At 37.4% G+C, this 20698-nt stretch overlaps 4 protein-coding genes across 7 annotated transcripts; 3 read left to right on the forward strand and 1 right to left on the reverse strand.

Annotated features, from left to right (window-relative positions):
- The first annotated feature begins 1244 nt into the window (after positions 1-1244).
- Positions 1245-5688, forward strand: LOC101888422 (vacuolar protein sorting-associated protein 51 homolog). 4 transcript variants are annotated; one of them, XM_011293879.3, is made up of 7 exons: positions 1245-1411; positions 1474-1661; positions 3055-3151; positions 3211-4602; positions 4665-5186; positions 5242-5354; positions 5434-5688. In XM_011293879.3, coding segments are annotated over exons 2-7 (2235 nt in total). In that variant the 5' UTR covers positions 1245-1411; positions 1474-1659; the 3' UTR covers positions 5543-5688. The 4 variants fall into 4 exon arrangements, with proteins under 4 accessions (XP_011292181.1, XP_005182747.1, XP_019892040.1 ...); XM_005182690.4 differs by lacking the exon at positions 1474-1661; XM_020036481.2 differs by lacking the exons at positions 1245-1411; positions 1474-1661 and adding an exon at positions 1683-1796.
- Positions 5689-8181: 2493 nt separating this feature from the next.
- On the forward strand, positions 8182-11039 carry LOC101888588 (patj homolog). Its single transcript, XM_005182691.4, has 2 exons — positions 8182-9846; positions 9906-11039. Exons 1-2 carry the CDS (start codon positions 8311-8313, stop codon positions 10944-10946), a joined length of 2577 nt encoding a protein of 858 aa, XP_005182748.1. The 5' UTR covers positions 8182-8310; the 3' UTR covers positions 10947-11039.
- Positions 11025-11762, reverse strand: LOC131806592 (protein JTB-like). Its single transcript, XM_059130916.1, has one exon. The coding sequence runs from the start codon at positions 11684-11686 to the stop codon at positions 11231-11233; it is 456 nt and encodes a 151-aa protein (XP_058986899.1). The 5' UTR covers positions 11687-11762; the 3' UTR covers positions 11025-11230.
- Positions 11763-11835: 73 nt separating this feature from the next.
- Positions 11836-18485, forward strand: LOC101889064 (alsin homolog). Its single transcript, XM_005182694.4, has 8 exons — positions 11836-12557; positions 12627-14791; positions 14848-14984; positions 16796-17335; positions 17388-17879; positions 17930-18081; positions 18149-18324; positions 18376-18485. The coding sequence occupies exons 1-8, from the start codon at positions 11909-11911 to the stop codon at positions 18424-18426; spliced, it is 4362 nt and encodes a 1453-aa protein (XP_005182751.1). The 5' UTR covers positions 11836-11908; the 3' UTR covers positions 18427-18485.
- Positions 18486-20698: the final 2213 nt, after the last annotated feature.

Raw genomic sequence — 20698 nt, forward strand, 5'->3', positions numbered from 1 at the left:
ATTACGTAGTTCATAGCAACATAATTTCTTTTTTCAAAAAATTTGTTTGTGGTTTTTAATATAAATTTGTGCGAAATCATATGAAATACGCATTAATATGAATAGACGAGATTATTGATTTTTCTCCAAAGATTTATTGTATTATTAATATTAAAATTTACATTCATATTTAAGGTGAGAGTACATAAAACGCTCTTTTGGTTGGCTTAAGCTGCAAGAATTTAAAAGTTTATACTACGATATCGATGTATGCCTTTATGATATCAAAAATGCAAAACTAGTAAATTCTTTGTTTACATTTTTGGACATATAACTCTGACACTTGTATTACATACAAAACAGATTTGTGTGTGGTTGTTGTTACGTATGTACAAATACCACTTGCTGTTACCTGTATAATTGTACCGTGCATGTTCTGGAACGGACCAAATATTTACACATAAAAGTTGTGTTCCAGTACTTTGTTAGTAGTAAAACTAGCAGAAGAGAGAACAGTTCGAAATGTTCTTCTCATTTAGGTTTGCTCAAAAAATAAGGGAACGGAAAATTAGCAGAAATGCGATAAAATGTCAAAATTCAAAATTCCAAAAGTAAACAGTCTAAATCGGACTGGTGAAACCTTATTGAAAAGAGCGCCAACATTTAAAAAATGAGTATTGAAGACGATAAGTTAAACTTAATAATATATCCTTTTTTCCTTTAAGCTGGAAATACATAAAGCGCTTATCTGGCTGGCTTAAGTCATCGGCTGGCTTCTTCGGAAATGAACAGAGGAGCCTAGGGCCAAAATCGAACTAAGTCAACTTAAACCTCCTTTGTTCATCTACGAAGAAGCCAGCCGATGACTTAAGCCAGCCAAATATGCTCTTTATGTATTTCCAGCCTTAGTTTTCAATTTGATCATTTTCTTTATTGAAATGTATCAATACATTTTTCAACCTTGTTAGCCCTGCCAATTAAATGTCAAATTTACAATATGCACATTTCTACTCGGCCAAATTCATGTAGCTAAAACAAGCAGAAATGTGCACCACTCAGCGCCATTTTTTTCTCGAGAGAGCTGCAAGTTTTGCTAGTTTTTGGAGTACGGGAACGCGTTGTAGCAGAATTAGTGCTAATTAGTACTAATTTGCAGGTTCTGGAACACAACTAAAATGATACAGTGAGCCGCACAATTGATTATGAAAAGTCGATTTATCGGGTTTGACCAAAGTCGTCTTTTTCGAGTAATCGAAAGTCGAGTAACCTATCCCTATTTTCATATACAATAAATATATACATTACCACTGAGATCGTTGAAATCGGCATTTGAACAGATATTGAGCACGAAAAAAAGTTATTCTAAATATCAACGGAAGAGTTATTAATTCTATTCTATAAATACCCTGCATGATAGAAGAGCAAACCACCAGTAAGAAAATAATATGCTACTTTGTTGCTATGTTGTCGCATATATATCGTGTATCAATTTAGGACAATTTGCAAGAATTTCATCAGTAAACATTGCTTTCAATCAGAGATATGATTACTCTTCGATAAGGAAATGGAAGCTAGTATTCCTGCGCTACACTGTCCAATGCATTTTTGTTTGCTAGACTGAACTATGGAGAATCATAGCTTGAATGTGTGGAGCTGTTATGGCATGACAAGTCGAAACATATGTAAATAGCCTTTGGCGACAACTACTATTTTTGTCTGGCTTAGAGAAGATTGGATCAATCGATATGTCAATAGAATTATGGGTTGTCTGGTTAACACTGGAGATTCCGATATATTTAATTTTCAATGCAGTTCAGGTATATGGGGAATATTTGAAACAACTCTGGTTTAGTAAAAACTCTCGGATTTTGTTTTTTAAAATGTCTTCCAGAAGTAGGTGTTTACACCCTTATTCCGGGAAAACATTTTTTCTTGGGAGACGGACACGGATATTTGACCCAAAATTCCTAGTCCAAGACCCGGGCGTACTAAGCAGATATGGACAATATAGGTATAATTAGAAAGCTAATGAAAATAACTATCCAAAAGGATGGGGCTATTTAAAACGGTTCCGGAATTGTGTAAAAATTGTTGATTTTTTGGACCCGCATTTTTTTAAACCCCCAAAAGTCAAAGAAGGGCCCATTTTGGGAGTTCACAAAATCGGCTTGTCTGGGTTCAAAGACCCATAACTCTGGATCCAAGAAAGGTAATAACACATGTTGTAGAATTTGGGAAGTTTATAGTGTCAACTACAATTTGGCATAAATGTTGTGGACTCCCAAATGGGGCCTCTTAGACTTTTGGGATTTTTTTTTAAACAATTTCGGAATCAGAGAAAAGACCGAGAGAGAGAGAGAGACTAAACTAGAGCTATGTTGGAAGCTTTGAAATGTAAAGATTTTTTAGAATAGAAGTAGTTTCAATCCCAAAATACTCTCCCGACTATGGTTATGGTTCTTTAAAATATTAAATTCTTCGAAATGTAGCCCTTTCAAAAATTCCAAACATTCGCATTTTTCAACATACATAAAAACAAGAAAAGTACATGTTTTCAACTGTTGTGGTGAAAAACGTCGAAGGAATGCCACAATGAAATGTCTCACAACTTTAAATTTTAAATATTGTAGGTGAGTGCGGTTTCAGTTTGCGCTGTAGCTTCATGTAACGGCACTACCCACTTTTCTGATTTTTTAAGACGTAAACCAGATTCCAACATTTTATCTATTTCATACAGTTCAATATAAAATAATCCAATATGGCCGAAATCTTTTGAATCTGTTTAAATAATAGTACTATCACCCTCGGACTCAGCCGCTCTAACAAGCTGAGCAACAGTTAAGCAAGCCAAAGGGCTCGTTTTCAACATAACGAAAGTAACAACTGCAAGCAAATAAAAAGAATCAAAAAATGTAAAATGGAATAAAATCAACAATGAATGAAACAAAGTCGTCCAGACCGAACTTTGCGCATTTAAAATTTTTTTTTTTTACATCATTAAAATTTATTTAGTAACAAATAATAGCGTACGTATAACTAGTATAACAATGCGTAATACCATTCAATCCTCAATAGGCAGAGAATAATGGATCATATAGAAACCAAACACAGTCCATATGACATGGACACAACAGCCTTTGATTCTGAGGTTTATTTGGAAAAGCTTCTGAAGGTATGTTAGCTTTTCTTATATCATATCAGACAGTGTAGTAAATTATTTTTCATTTATAGGATTATTCACTGAAACAGATAATGGACACCGAAGCAGCAGTTGTAAAGGATACCCAAACTCTACACTCCGATATGCAAACGTTGGTGTATGAAAATTACAATAAATTCATTTCGGCAACTGACACCATCCGCAAAATGAAGAATGACTTCAAACAAATGGAATCTGACATGAACTTATTGAAGGAAAAAATGGGAACGATCACCAACTTCAGTGAGCAGATAACGGGAACACTTCAAGGTACCAGGTCGCAGCTATGCAAACTTTCAGAGAAACATTCATTGCTAAAACGTTTGCAGTTTCTATCATCTCTGCCCGCAAAGTTAAAGGAGCACATAGAGGAGCAAAATTATGTTCAATGTGTTCAAGATTATGTGCATGCTAAAAAAGTATTTGAGCAATATGGACAACAACCCTCATTTGATGGTATTCGAAAAGACTGCGACATTATTATGGCAGATTTGAAGCAAAAACTAAGAGCTGAATTTCATATGTCGGGAAAGACGGCGGAAACATTAACAAAAATGGGGGACTTGCTGCTACAACTTGATGAGAAGCCGTCAGATATGGCGGCAGAAATGTTAGTTTGTGCTTCAAAGCGACTACATGAACAGATTGTTATGCTCCAGGACCAAACCGAACGTGATATGATCGAATTCGTCGACTTGGGCATCGATGGCTTCCTCAGAGATCTAACATTAGTAGTTACTGCGTACTACGACATGTTTGTGGCGAAACATTACGACGGCGAAAGAGACGACTTTCAGGAGGTAGCTTTGAAAGAACTGAACTCCTTTTTAAACGAAAACATAGATAAATATATGACGCTTGTCCAGGACCGTGTTGAGTCAGACATTGGTCTAGGCGACACACACATTATGCTGCGAGCATTGGATCGCTTACATAGGCGCTTATTAGCTATGCGCAACATCTGCTGTGGCTTGGAAATTCAGCGAAACACTGTTGATATTATTATTTCGGCGGCCCACCAACTTATGCAGACCCATTCCAAAGCCTTGAAGGATCATTTCGCCGATAGTTTGAGTTCGGTTCGGCTATCTTTAGTTTCCACGAAGAGCGATGCTGTAGTGTCTGGTGTGCATCTCAATGATCTCATTACTAACCTTTACGTAACGCTAATGGAAAAAGTGCGCGGCGTGTTACAGGATTTGTTAATTTTCCTTCAAACTGATTGGTCCTTCAATATTAAATGCGACTACAAAGGTGCTCTTTGTGTTGAAGGTATACGAGAAACTCTCTTAATTGGCTTTTTGCACCACATTTCAAAAGTTATGAATAGTTTTGGTGACTTGTCCACATCGAGTCTCCCAAATTTGTTGTTGGTGTTATCTAAGACATGTCTAGAAATGGAACAGAATGGCATTCATGTACTAGTAAGTGGAAAATTGTTTGATTGCATAGACTGGCATTTTGATATACTATATTTAACTTCAAGATTAGCTTAGTTGATGACTTATACGAAATCGATTCTGAGAATAGCACAACTCTTACCCACGAAACCGAAATATGCGCTGAAATGCGAGAAACAGCACAAAATCTTCTTGACACATATGTCCGCTTACAAGGGTCTAATATTTCGCAGATGCTCCGCAAAAGCGTGGAGACTCGCGATTGGCTCAATTGCCTTGAGCCGAGAACTGTGCGTGCTGTAATGAAAAGAGTTGTGGAGGAGATGTCATCTATAGAGACCGTTGTTGCCAGTTTGTATGAACAACAGCCACATCAGAATGAACGGACAACTGCTAGCAGTGACTCCAGCCGTAAGACCCATTTCAGCAATTTGACTGGCTCCAAACAACAGTTTCGTTCTAATTGGTCCAATTATACTCCATCACAACTGGAATCTTCCTATGTCTCCAATATACATAGATTGTTTTCAGAAAGGGTAGATATTTTCACGTCAGTGGACTTCTCTAAGGTGTCAATAGTAACAGGCATAATTAAAATTGGTTTGAAGGTATGTTATTAAAAAAGTGATACAACAGCGTGCTACATAATATGTTGTGTTCTAGACATTACTGGAATGTGTTCGTGTTCGCACTTTTAGTAAATTTGGTTTGCAGCAGATTCAGGTGGACACTCATTATCTACAAATGAATCTATGGCGTTTTGTGAAGGACGAAAAGTGAGTTAGTTTCTGCACTGTCAACACTTGCAGCCTTCTCTATAGTGAATATTTGCTACGTTCTTTTAACTATTTACAGCCTTATTAACTATTTATTGGATGAAATTTTGGGTTCAGCAGTTCATAGATGCTTAGAATCGACATTGATGGAACCAAACGCGGTGGAAATAATTTGCGAAAGGGGTTAGTAGTGCTTGTAAGTTTTCAAGTTTTACATCCTCATTTTATATTTTTATATAATCTATGCACCAGCCTAAGGACAAGTGTATTCTAAAATATTTGGATTTACTTATGACAAATAAAGAAAAAAAAAACCGTATTGACACTATTATGACGCATAGCCTTAGTTAATTTTAATTTACGGTACAATGAAGACAAGATAGGCTAAGTTGGAAAAATTTACAAATAAAGAGGCCTACTGTATGGATAGTAATGTCAGAATTACTATCAAAGCAAATGCAACATTTCTTTTTATTTTCAAATAAACAAAAGAACTTGTTGCATTGATTTTGAATAAATAACCAAAAAAAAAAAAGCAAAAATTGAATGAGAGATCACAATTTATTTTAAAATCATGTTTTATATTTTACTAAAGATTTATTTCCCAACAAAAAGTATAAATTTCGTCCATACATACATTGTAATACGCATTTTGAATGTTTTCTGAACGATTTTTCATATAATAATACAATATATAATCAAATTAATTTGGCATCATTGTACCATGGTGTAATCATTACAAGTGCTGACGTTTTGTTGAAAGTAGTCAATAACATTCAAAACAAAAAAAATCTAACTTGAAAAACTAAACAAAAAAAAAAAACGATTTCTTCTGAATAAAAAAAAAAAATATTTCTTATTAATATTAAAGGAATTTGTTAAAATTATGCACATATATGTCTTTCGTCTGAAGACAGGTAAAGTTATATATAGGGTTATATCGGTCCGCGATATGCGATATGTTGATATGCGGGATATGCGATCCCCATAAAACGGTACCCCCATTATTCGTATTTTGATGATTTTAGCCATATTTTTCAATGGAATTGTCTGAAATTCTGCCAAGGAGTTTCTTGTGAGTACTTTATCCCCTGGAAGAGAATTTTCTATATAGGTCCACGATATCGTACAGCCCCCATATAACGGTACCTCCCAATATTCGGTATTATTCGGTATTACTTATGCAGGACCACGTCTTTGTATAGCCCCCATATAACGTACTTATGTGTACTAAATGTTACTGAACTTCTAAAATGGCACCATTTGAATTACGCTAAAAAATTGAACATTTTTATGAGAATTAAGGTTCGAAAATAAGTTTGAGGGAACTATACTAAGTGGTACTAGATTTGGAACAGTTTGGTTTACTGTGAACGGTTTAAGCTGAAATTTTGTATTGGGGTCCCTTTTGGTAGTAGGTTCGTAATAAAGAGGTGGTTTTAGAAATTTATGTGTTTGATAAAATTTGGCTTTGGGTGAACATATAGTGCTTGAAACCTGAAATATGTTCATGTGTAGCCTGGACAATGGAAGTAATTCTGGAAATGTGTACTTTAATTGTACGAAAAATACATTTGGGATTTGGTGAATGGATAGAGATAAAACTCTGAAGTTTGATGTTCAGGTTACTGATGGTGTTTGTGTTTGAGATTTGGAGGTGGCTTGGAAAATACTAAATAGTACATTTGGGATTTGGTGAATGGATAGAGATAAAACTCTGAAGTTTGATGTTTAGGTTACTGATGATGTTTGTGTTTGAGATTTGGAGGTGGCTTGGAAAATACTAAATAGTACTAAATGGAACTGGACTGGAATCTCGAAATTTGATATTGAGGTATGTGTTGGAATCAGGAATTGAGATATGATCGTTGTTTTTGAAATGTGCACTATAATTTCAGAGTTATATGTCCAAAATGCAAACAAAACAATTAAATTGCAATAAATTATTTTTAATTCAAAAATATACATTTTTCGAATTTGGATTATTAAATTTACAGCGCAGAAGAATAGTTCTTAAAATATTTAATTTCAATGCTTTCACATCATTCCCCTGAATGTATAGTTGTTTGTCCTAATCTCTCAACACTTCAAGCAATCGCTAGAAAATCGTGGAAAAGGCAACATTCCTTTTAAGTTGAAACCAAACAGCATACATACATAAAGTACTCTACTCGAATATATTATCCAATTTGGTGTCGCTGTTCCTAAACAGCAAAAAAAGCTTCCGAACCATCGCCTTTGGCGTTTTGTTAAGTATAACGGCGATTTTTTTCTATTATTAGGCTAAAAATATGTTCACATTGCTCTGCAGTGAAATTTTATATAAAAAAGGGTACACAAGAAATGGAATTAAATCACAAAACGTCATATCAAGTTTGACTCTAGTATTACTACAGTGTCAAATCAGCTGGGACTTGCTGCTACCTTTAATAATTATACCATGAACTATAACCTGGAATCACAACACTACAAGGATAAAGAAAAATGGAAAGTAACAAGGAACTCGAAATTTGGCGCTTTGTTAAGTATAACGGCGATTTTTTCTATTATTAGGCTAAAAATATGTTCACTTTGCTCTGCAGTGAAATTTTATATAAAAAAAGGGTACACAAGAAATGGAATTAAATCACAAAACGTCATATCAAGTTTGACACCAGTATTACTACAGAGTCAAATCAGCTGGGACTTGCTGCTACCTTCAATAATTATACCATTTGCTATAACCTGGAATCACAACACTACAAGAATAAAGAAAAATGGAAAGTAACAAGGAACTCGAAATAATTATCGATAACTAATAATCGACTACACAACAATGGTATCGTACCTACCGATTCCAAAGAAGAAGAAGAAGCTATTCTAAAAACAACTAATCCAATTATTTTTTCTCCTATAAACACCTAAGATAGGGCAATTAAACGAAAATTAAAGAGCAATACATCTAGCAGCAGATACAATGCATTTGAATGCTGATATATCCAGCGCTCTACAGCAAATTGAGGCTGTAAAACGGGTGATTGATGAAAGTGATGACCCAAAATTACAGAACCAAACTGCTGAAAGTCTCAAAACTATTCTTGATATTTTACAAGATCCAGTATTTGTTTCTATTGTGCATGTCCAGGATTCTCTGTCTGAATTGAATGCTCAACTGTCGCAACATCCGTCGATGCTTCCAAATGACTTTGATATTGATATGGCAGGAAACTTGGTTCTTAGTGTCAATAATGGAGGTGATGTTTTGTACGAATTTGATGAGCGAGTTTCTACTTCATTAAACAGCGCCTCCGTCCCAAATAGCCCTGGTAGTAGCAAGGCAACGGAAGTCGCTGACAACACTATGCTGGAGCAACAACATTCCAAAATGCCCTCCTTGTCGGGGGTGGAACTATTCCCTACGGATTATGTACAAATACAAGCCATTGAGCTAGTCAATGATGGTACTGGACTAGGTTTCGGAATTATAGGAGCACGTAACTCTGGCGTCATAGTTAAGACAATTTTACCAGGTGGAGTTGCGGATAGAGACGGCCGATTAAGATCGGGTGACCATATTTTGCAAATTGGTGATGTTAATTTGCAGGAGATGGTATCGGAGCAAGTCGCAGCTGTGTTGCGGCAATCAGGAACACATGTACGTTTAGTTGTTGGTCGTGCAATTGAACAGCCATCTCCAGTTGGGTTTAATTTGGAAGCGGGTAGTGCAATTGTTCCGGCTAGAGTTTTAGTTGATCGTGCTGAACTTGAGCGGTACTTGATATCAACTGGCTTTCCTGAAATTTTTGGGGAAAGTTCAAATGCTTCCACCCCTCAGACAACGACGGAAGATGACCGATTTGTGTATAGGGGATCCAAGCCCATTATAGACCTCTTAGAATTGCCCGAAACTGAAAAATTGCAAGTTGAACTTACTAAGGATGCTAATGGTTTAGGTATAACCATTGCGGGATATGTGTGTGAGAAGGAAGAGTTATCTGGAATATTTGTAAAGAGCGTATCACCAGGTTCAGCAGCCGACTTAAATGGTCGTATAAGAGTCAACGATCGCATTATAGAGGTAGATGGACAATCGTTACAGGGGTTTACCAATCACCAGGCTGTCGAGCTTCTTAAGCAGTCAGGGACAGTGGTCAATCTAAGATTGGAGCGCTATTTAAGAGGACCTAAATACGAACAACTTCAACAAGCAATTGCCGCCAATGATAAGCTTCCGTCCAGTATGCCATCTACTCCTTCACGTCCCTCGACAGCAAGAGATACGTTTGCCACCAGTGGCGTAAATGTTTTTTCCACGGAACCTGAAGCTTTTAATGTACCAGCTTCCAATATGCATAATCTATGTAATGTCACAAACGGTCAATTTACAAACATGTCTACCTTTGGAGTTGATAGAAAACCCATGCTTATTCCCAAAATGCACGAAGAGACGTCAAAAACAATTATATCTTCTGATGTGGTTGAAAGCAATGAACGTGATCAAATTGGGTTTGAAGTGAGTATACATATTGCTAATATTTTCTTGCTTGATTTAATAAATGTGTTTCCCATTAGGAACCACTCCATGCTAAAAATAGTGTGCTACTTACGCGACAAAAATATTATACTGAACCTGAACTCAGTGCTGAGGTGGAACAAGAAATTATTCGCAAATGGAAGAAAATTGTTGGAAATGATGTTGACGTAGTGGTGGCTCAAATTAAGAAATTTCCGGTTGGTGGTCTTGGAATATCGCTAGAGGGCACTGTAGACGTCGAAGGTGGTCGGGAGGTTCGACCACATCACTACATCCGGTCTATACTAGCTGATGGCCCTGTTGGACTCAATGGTAAACTTCGTGCTGGTGATGAATTATTAGAGGTAAATGGTGAGCGATTATTCGGTATGAACCATTTGGAGGTAGTGGCTATTCTAAAGGAGCTTCCCATTGATGTTCGTATGGTTTGCGGTCGTAGCAAGACAGAATTAATGTCTTTTTCTGATGACACCTTAAAGAAGTTGGAAAGTAATTTAGAAAAACTTGTTCCGGCCTCTGATAGACTAGTAAAAGCAAAATCAGATGGCAATCTAGCCACTTCATCACCAACCACAGAAGAATCGTTCAAGTTCAAATCGCGCTCTTTGGAGCCTTTGACTGGTTTGGCAATGTGGTCAGAAGAGCCCCAAATAATAGAACTCATAAAAGGAGACCGGGGTTTAGGTTTCTCCATACTTGATTACCAAGACCCAATGGATTCTAACGATTGCTTGATTGTCATTCGTTCACTCGTTCCAGGAGGAGTAGCCCAGATGGATGGCCGTCTTATACCAGGTGATCGTCTGTTATTTGTAAACAATATAAATTTGGAAAATGCTACTCTTGACCAGGCTGTCCAAGCTTTGAAAGGGGCCCCTAAGGGCATTGTTCGCATTGGGGTGGCTAAACCACTCCCCATGACAGATACATCTTTAAAGTCAAACGGAAACAATTCCATCGTATCAAATAACGCAGATGTTGAGATGAATGTTCAAAAGTGTGATTTTCAGAGCCTAACCAGTCCCCCTGAAGAAATTAATTCCCCCGAACCAGATTTGATTTCAAATTGGCGAAAGTAATCAAAATCATTTTTTAAATATCTCCTTTAACAATAAAGTGCGTATATATACATAAAAGCAGAATAAATTACATAAATGTTGTTGGTATATGTACATTTTATTTGTTTATTTTCGACAGATTATGCTGACATAAATGTCTAAACATTATTTTTTTATGGAATACAATAAATAAGACTAATTTATGGTTGCATTAATTATAGAAGTCAACATGAACCTTATTTTAAGATCTAGGACTGAATTTGTGTATCCTCCAATGCTGTATAAAATACCTAACATCCATCATCTTAAGTTCGATTGAGTTGTCGCTCCAGTTTTTGATGGGTACGTCTTGATAAAATTCGATGACGAGCAAATGACAGAAAGTACGTGAAAAGGCCAAAGACGAAGCAACAAACTTCAAAATGCACAAAGTTCTTCTGGTCAATGGCTACAATCCTATCGCAGCTCTTAATGACGATTTCTCCACTGTCATTACAGCGTAGGACTTCTTTATATTTCGTATGAACACATACTCCCAAACTTCGACTCACCAAGTCGAACTCGGAACATTTGTGACATTCCTGTATTACTGAGTATTTTTCTCGTAACCAACATGTCGAATTATTTTCAATAACAAATTGAGGTTTTCGAGCGGGACCACTTATATCTAAGCGCGATTCTATTATAAGAACACATACAGTCAGGGCCACAAGCAGTGTTAATCCCAATAGCATGTGTTTCTTCTGACAAATTTCCAACATGATCAGATATATTTTCAATCTTTAATGATTGCTGTGTGAAATGAAAATATTAGATTTTTGTACGATAATGTCGATAAAAAATGTCAATCGATACCCCTCTTACATCGATACTATCGAATCGATTTTGCCATCGATTGTTTGCTCCTCTATCTCCAGTACTCATAATTTCCATAATGTGATAAATCCAAAGATAATCAAATTTGTTTACCAACCAAAGAAACGATGGAATGCAACGACAGTCGGGAAGATGTTGATATGAATTCTTACATATTTTATAACGGCGTGAGAGTTTCCATTGAATGGGACAAAAGAAATGTACCTCCCTCAATGCAATCTTCTTGCAGAGTGATACAGCGTATATGTTCCATAACATCAACTTATTTTTTATTGACTGTGAACAATTCCCTATATGAGGCCGTATTAAATCCAAGTAAATTAATTCTCCGTCTGACGTTTATTCGAGGATCCGTGCATGATGTCCAGTTCTGTAGAGATTTCGGTGTGTTGTATATAGTGGAGGATAATGGCACGGTTCTAGCGCAGTCATTACAGAATAACGAAATTTTGGCCGAAAACTGGCGGTTGCTTACGTTCGACCCTCTTGAATTATCGGAAGAGGGTGTGCATATTAAACAAGTATGTTGCTCTTCGGATGGTGTCATTTTCGTTTCGGAATCTTCAGATATATATTGTATTGGCAACTATGTAAATAGCACTCTATCAGCGGATTACTACCAGCCAAAATTAGTACGACTCTTCTCAAATCCGATAGATATTTTAGACGTAAAGGGCGGAAAGAACTTTTTCGTTTTTCTAGTCAGGAGGAGATTGGAAAATGAAACAAAAAGGCATATAACAAATAGCACATGTGGTAATATAAATCTAGCATAATAGTCACTCAATAAGTATCTAATGTAGGACCATTACGTATATATTTCAGATGATCTTCCGGATCTTGTCTGTTCGGAATCACAATTTAAAAGAGAAGAATCGGAAACTCCCACAACACTAGATTCAACCTGCTCAAATAGAACTTTGGGTGCTAATATACAGCGTTTGACAAGTTTTGGTAGAATATTGCTTCAAACTGAAATCTATACCCTTGGAACTCCCAATAATGGAGTGCTTGGTACAGGAGACCATATTAATCGTGATTCAATTTTTGCTGTACAAAAGCTGAAAGACATAGGAGTGTGTGGTGTATCAGTTGGTAACGAGTATACCATTGTAAAAACAATTGATGGAACATTTTACCAATGGGGAAGTGCTCGGCAGCAAATAACCAAGACATCTTATGGCAGTGAACAAAGTAGTCCAACCGAAATGGCTTTTCACAATGTCACTAACTGCAATGTTTTGGAAGCTTGTTGTGGTGACAGCAAAACAATATTCTTAACAACACAAGGTGACTTGTACGAATGGGAAAACTGCCTTGTTTGCCAGGAGAGTGAGTCCTCCTCGAAAAGGTCAAATTCATACAGTGACGGAGTATCGTTTCCCTTACTAATTACTTGTTTAAATTTAACAATTTATAATCACAAGCATTTGAACAGAAGATTTACAACCATATATGGTCATTTCCAAACTCAAACTAAGACCATGATTCGACATCAGACACACTTTCTCAAGCTAAAAAAAATTGTTGAGAAAATTTTCTTAAAAGAGCTTCAGGAGATATGCGACCAGTGGCAGAATGTGTTTTTTATGGTGGCCGCCTTGCTAGACTCTTTAGCACAACTATATTGGTCGGCCAACGAAGATGTTGGTGCGCTGTTAATAATATCTCACTTTCGCGAATGTCTCCAAATACTTGACACTTACTCTAAGCTTTTCTGTGATATGTATTCCATAGATGGTTTTCAAGCTGTTCAAAACATTCCCCAAAGCTCAAGAAATGTTGCAAAAGAAAACTTCGATTCCTCGTCGTCTTCGGCAAATGAAGGAGACGAACGAAATGTTTTAAAAATATTTAAAAGTTCTTTTCAATTATTTCCCCATATCAGCCAGTTGTTGGAACAAATACAAAAATTCGATTGCAAATACAAGGAGAAATTGGAATTGTGGTTGGAATTTGTACGAAAAAATCGCATTGATATGGAGTTGGCAGAAAACACACGCGACTTCTGGCGATCCAATCAAAAAAATTCAAAAATAATACATTTGAAACGAAAGAACCGACGTGTCATACTGACTTCTACTTCGGTGCCCATTAAATTGTCGCATTCAATGATGGGACTGATCACACCCATATTTATTCTTTTCACTGACTTCTTGTGTCAAGTTGGAAACCATGTAACCACATTTCCATTAGAAGCAGTATGGCTGAAAAAGGATGAGTCCGGAATAACAATTAAGACGCCAGAAAAAAAGTTCACATTAGTTGCCCGCACCCCACTTGACAGAGATCTTTGGTATGATCAGCTGGAATCTTCTATAAAAAATATATTGAACTTGCCCGAAAAACTGAAGATTCCGGAAGTACGTTTGATATATTATCGTTTTAGTAGTCATCCCATTTATTCGGGGGTGTACGCTAAGGGCAGTTTTTCGAATGCCCTAATGCATGGTAAGTGTCGACTTCAATTCCCCAATGGCAAACTCTATGCCGGAGAGATAATTCATGGCGTTATCGAAGGATATGGGCGGATGTTTATGCCGAAAGTTGGACTGTATAAGGGTAACTTTAAAAATGGCAAGTTTAGTGGCCATGGGACGCTCATCATTAATGAGAAGGAAATATATGAAGGGAATTTTCGCAATGGTCTATTCCATGGTCACGGACAGCTGCATCATCCCGAGTATGTATATATTGGTGAATTTGAGGAAAACCACAAGTGTGGGTATGGCGTAATTCATCAACTCATCTCTGGAGAAAAATATCTCGGAATGTTTGCTGACAACAAACGAGTTGGTTCAGGAATTTGTATTACAGCCGATGGCTATTTCGAGGGTTTTTTTGCCAACGGTGATCTATCCGGCAATTGCGTTGCAATATTCCCTAATCAGTATTATTACGAGGGCGAGTCTTCACTGGCTGGACCAAGTGGCGCAGGAAAGTATTATATGATAAATAGAGATTCGCTAAATCAAGATCGGCAAAGTGCAGTAAGTGACTTAAGCTAAATCCATGACTTCTTTTTTGAATGTTTCTTTTGATTCAGGAATATATTGCTACGCCCAACTGTGAAAACGTGGTTATTGGAAATGTTCTATGTGGCCAATTGAGTGGAAAGTGGGATAGTGTAAAGATTAACAATGGCTCCATAGAAATAAATGTAAAAATTCCCCAATACCCTTGGTATGTATGCATAATATTGATTGTCGTAAACAAAATGTAAAAAAAATCTGAACCTGAACCATTTGCATGAAAAATCTTATTTGAAAATGGTTTCAAAAGGCATTTCTGGCTACATCGGTGACACGGGATTTTTGGAATTTAAAGTATTGCATGATTAGAAATTCTACTGCATTATTTTAGAATGATCAGTCATCAAATTAACTATAACTTTGAATACGGGTCGAAATAAGGCGGGAGTTTCAGAAATTTCTACTTCAACGGGCACGAAAAGTTTTAGAAGTTTTAAAATTATAATTTTGCGAATTATGGAGCGCGGCAAACCAATAATTGGAATATACCTAAACACCTCATCTCATTCACAAAATAACCACAAATTAGCCCACACAGATACATGACGTACGATGAGGTCCATTGAACGTACAGCTCCAGTCTTATTTCAAATTACAGCCAAATCATTAGAAGGAGTCACAGAGAGAACAATTGCCCGATTTTCCAACTCTCTCAAAAACGACGATATCAATCTATGTGCATGAAGAAAGAGGGCAACCAAATTTAATTCTCAACATACAGAACAGAATGATGTTATAAACAAATTCAAAGCAGTAGAAAAATTAACCGACAAGCGAACTAACATCAGAACCATTGAATACATCACGAATGAGATCAGTGAAGCTTGGCAGACCAACAACCACGCCGAAACCGAAAAATACTTAAACACTTACGTTCATCTAGAGAATATTTCTTTTATGTTGCTCGTATCAGCAACTTTCCACGCAGGTGGAAGGGTTGAGTTCATAGAAATGCAATTAATAAAATTCTGAAAATGACAGACAACGTTTGTTTCGGATCCAGTCCTCATCTTTGCATTTCTGTTTTTTTAGTGTTTATTCTCTGTCCAAATTCAGAGTTTTTCGAAATTATAATATAATTGTTCATTTGTTTACCTCATTTTGTTTGAGTGAGTTTGATAGCTATGATTTTTATTGTTCAATAGCTGCAAACTTGATGTGTGCATTTATAAAAAACTGCATGCATATTTTTTTCACGCGTTCCGGTTGTTCGAAAGAACATTTATGTTAATCAGACCGCTGATTTAAAGCTTTTGTTAGATCGGCTAGGGACTTAGCTTCCAATATAACAGTTGTCAAGAAAATTGGTCCACTTACAGCAGATATCGGAATACGGCCAGGACGCCCAGGGCGAAAAGGAAAACTTCTCTAAACTCTTTGCTATGTGTGTTTGGATTCCAAACTTTGGAATGTGATAATGCTGAAATAGACATTGAAGTCAATGACATTAATAATTTTTTTGCTCAGATTAGTTCCGTGCCAGTAAATGAAATCGATTTCCCTCAGTTTACAGGCTCTGGGTCGTCCTTTTCCTTTCGGTGTGTTCTTGAAGTCTAGAGCAGAGTCAAATGCAAGTCGGTTGGAGTTGATTAAATTCCAATGTACTTTCTTTCTATGTTCTACATTTAGTTAACTACATTTTAACTAGTTCTTCCGGTCTAGAAAAAGAAAAAAAAACAAAAGCCTGGTGTTCCAAAAATAAAACTCCTTTTTCTGTCCAACTGGTAAGGTAGAGGGTATGTAGTTGTCATTACTGTAATGCTTAAAGAGGTACATGGGCGTACCACAATATAATATCAACCAAATGATCTTTGGCCAAAGAAATCACTTTTGAAACCATAGTGTAGTAATTGTTTGTTTATAAATTTAAATTGCAATATACCATCCACGAGATTGATAAGAGCATAGCAGATACAATAAGCACCGCATATGCGGAATTACTTTAAATTTATTCACTTACAGTACTCTTGGGAACAATGTCGTTAACAATTACGAGAAATGGTCTAGCTTATTCGCTGATTTTGAATACGAAATTTTTGATGATTTGGCGAGTGCGACAAATACCTCTAAAGCTATAACTTTTGCCTTCTGGAATCGCGTGTTGGCATTTGTAAACAAACAACAAGAGATCGAAAATGAGAAAATGGGCGATCTAGACATGATTAGTGGAAAGAACGGAAGCAGGGACTGGAGCGTATTAGAATTGGATTCAATTGATAAACTTAGCTTGAACTCATCGAACTTCTGCTACGATCAGCAGGTGGAGTTAAACAAACTGAATCACTCGCAGTCGCAGGACAACCTTTTTAATGGATGGGATTTTTACAATTCGGACCTGTTAAACACTTTTGGTAGTGGAAAGATAAAAAGTCAAGGTAGTGAAGAAGCAGGAAACATGTCAAGATTCCCAGCCCTAGTAGCAATTATGGAAAGCCATGGAACAACAACATGGGATTCCTTTAATGACAGTGCTCTGGGTAATAGCGAAATGATAGATGACAGGTAATAATAGATTGATTGATTCGAAAAATACGTGAAATTGTAAATATTCCAGTATTTCACTGCACACCGAAATGGACATGATACCATCGTTTGGAATATCAGAATTAGGTGATCAGGACTTGGGTGCCATAAAGTCATACTTATACGATGCCTTCCGATATCGCTATCATCCCCTGAAACATCTCAACGACCGGATAACGCAAGCATTCTATCGATCTTACGGATGCTGGAAAGTGAAACCAACATCGCTTTTAGCGAAACAAGCAATGCTCGAGTGGGAATCGATATCACACAGAGTGTACAAGTTTGTACGCCGTCTGTTTCCAGCATTACCAGAGGATTACTGTGTAATTGGTGAACAAAAGGAGTTTGTCTCCCATGTCACGTTGCTGTATCCCATACTATTATCGGAGAACATCTACTCAATGCTATTTGTTTTGTATGCCAACCAATATAGTCAAAAAGACGAAATGTATCGCCAAAACATCATTCAGGCCGAAAAGCTAAGCGATGAGGAGCTAATCCACCGTTTGGACTTCGACAGGTAAATATAGAGAATAGTTCTTTATGGCTTTCTACTAATCATGCGTTTAGAGGTCTGCTTGCGGTGATTAAAACCGAACAATTTGTGGAGGCAATCGAAATGCTGAATAAGCTTAAAGAAAAATATAGCCCCATAGCCATGTTAACTGTGATAGAAAATTGTATGGAGAAGTTGACTCAAGCTTACAGGACGATTTCGCGAGGTAATACCAAATAAGTTCTTTTAAAGCACGTTTAGCAACAACATAAATTTTGCCGACACAATTTCAGATAGTCACCACAGTTTCAATGCAGACGTTATTATGCCCCTAACATTGGTGCTATTGCTGCGAGCTGGCATTCATCATCTGGGGGCGGAACTGGCGCTATTGGATGACTTAACAGACGGAAAACATTTTCAATTTGAAATGAATGGCATACGCGGATACTGCCTAACAACACTGAAGGTTAGTATAAATCATTATAAGGACTAGAACTAATTCATTATTGTTTTTTAGGCCTCATATGAACATCTGGCAAACAAAACATCGTTGTACGAAAATAAATAACCTGTTAATTGTCATTTGCACGCTTTATTAGAGTAAATACAATACGAAAGTGAATGAGAGAGATTTGATTTTTAATTATTTGATTAATTTAGAACAATTAAAAACTTGAAAAACTTATTTGGAATTATCATGGTCTACATAAGGTCGCCCAGTAAGACCTATCCGATCACTGTCAAAAGACATATTGTGATTTGAAATTCAAGGAGAGTCAAATCATAATTGTGCAAAAACTACTAAGTTTATTGTCAACAATAGTCTTCTTGGCCGACCGACCTTATGTAACCTTGGGAATTATGATACAATCTTTGCAATGCAGGGTAGGTTGATAAAATAATAACAAAAAACACAAACACACACATAATTTCAAATTTACTACTTATAAATGCAAAAATTGTTGCGTCAATGTGATACATTTTTAAACAATATTTTCATTTAAAAGAAAATTGCGAAAAAAAGTATGGAACCCCAAAAATGCAAAACTTTACTCTCTGCTAAAACGGTTAAAACTGATTTAAAAATTGCAATAGAATTTAAAAATGTTCCAACCCAACATACCAGAAATACACTGCAGCTTGAGAAGAATATCATAAAAATAGTTTGCCATAGCAATTTTTTAACAATGATTGGGAAACACTTATGTTGCACAAACTTTTCTCAAATCTGTCCTTTGTTGACAAATTTCATTTTATTTTTTTTTAGTAGAAATTGTCAACAAAAAATAGTTTTCTTTTGGTAAAACGCAAAATCGCGCGAATTTATTACCCATTTTCGGACGAAACTCTTAAGGTAATGATGAATAATAAATCTGGGAATCTGTGATATATATTATTATTACGGTTGTTGTTGTTGTTGTTGTTGTAGCAGTAGTACATGTGTGTGTTTGTGTTCTGCTAATCTGGTTCCAGCTCCAGGTTTAGAAATTCGGCTACTTTAACGGGCTGTAGCCAGAGATCCTCTGGAGTGAGTTGGGTAGGTTTGGCTGAGCAATTTAAAAGGTGTAGCGTATTGTGCGTATCGCACGCCGGGCAGGCGTCACGTCGTCGTGCCCAATACGAATTGAGGCGACTACACCATCCTGAACGTAATTGCGCCAAAACTACCCTGGTTTGTCTAGGCAGCTGACGTTCTTCGGCTGCAATGGATGGGGGGTGGACTCCGAGGACGGCATTCACTTTATAACTGCTAATAGCATCCGCGACTGCATCGGTGTGAATGCCACTCAGACCTGCCTGATAGGCTTCTTGATCTAGAGGCTCTCTCTTGTAGCGCTGGACCTCCCTCTCTAGATCATGTATGTCCTTCCTGACACGCCTGGGTGGGGGAGAGTTATCCACCATATGATGGTTGGGATGACTCTCACGGTAACACCCAAGCAGGTACTGCAACGAAAGCATATGATTATGCTGACGTAAGGGAAGGACTTCCGCCTCCTCATGTAGATGGTCCACTGGTGTCATGAGGAGGCACCCTGTCGCAGTTCTCAGGGCAGCGTTCTGGCAGCTCTGGATATTCTTCCACTGCGTAGCACTAGTATTCGCAGACTACACTGGAGCCGCATAGTTGACCACAGACCGACCTATCGCGTTATAAGAGGTCAACCAGGATTCTTTGTCCGCACCCCAAGAGCTGCCGGCTAGCGCCTATTTCGCAGATAGCTGTGGCTTGCGCGGACGACTTGAACATGCTGTCGAACGTTACCCCAAGAATCTTGGGGTAGTTCGTGGTCGGTATTAGATTCCCCTCGACCTGAACATTCAGCTGTGTTCTCATCTCCGCAGACCATGTGGTAAAGAGTGTGGCCGTTGATTTCGTGGCGGATATTTTCATATTCCTCGCGTGGAAGTATGCGGCAAGCTCCGCGAGATAGGGGTTCAACCTTTCGCATATGTCATCGACCACTGGACCCGACGCCATGATCGTACAATCATCCGCATACGTTACGATCTCAATGCCGTCTGGAGGGCGAGGAATTCCGGAAAGGTAGAGGTTAAACAGTTCCGGAGATATCACCCCGCCTTGGGGAACTCCCTGTTTCACTCTACGGGCTTTGGACTTCTTGTTCCGGAATTCCACGTACGACTGGCGTCCACACATATAGTTGATTATCCAACGTTTCAAACTTGGCCGGAGGGTAGTTCTCTGTACGTCCTCAAACAGTGTGGCATGATTGACCGTATCAAATGCCTTTGATAGGTCAAGGGCTACCAACACTGTTCTGTCACACGGCCTGTTCTGGTTCAGTCCTCTACTAATATGTGTGGAAATGGCGTGT

The sequence above is a fragment of the Musca domestica genome, unplaced genomic scaffold, assembly GCF_030504385.1.
Source record: "Musca domestica strain aabys unplaced genomic scaffold, Musca_domestica.polishedcontigs.V.1.1 8, whole genome shotgun sequence".
Taxonomy (NCBI): Eukaryota; Metazoa; Arthropoda; class Insecta; order Diptera; family Muscidae; genus Musca; species Musca domestica.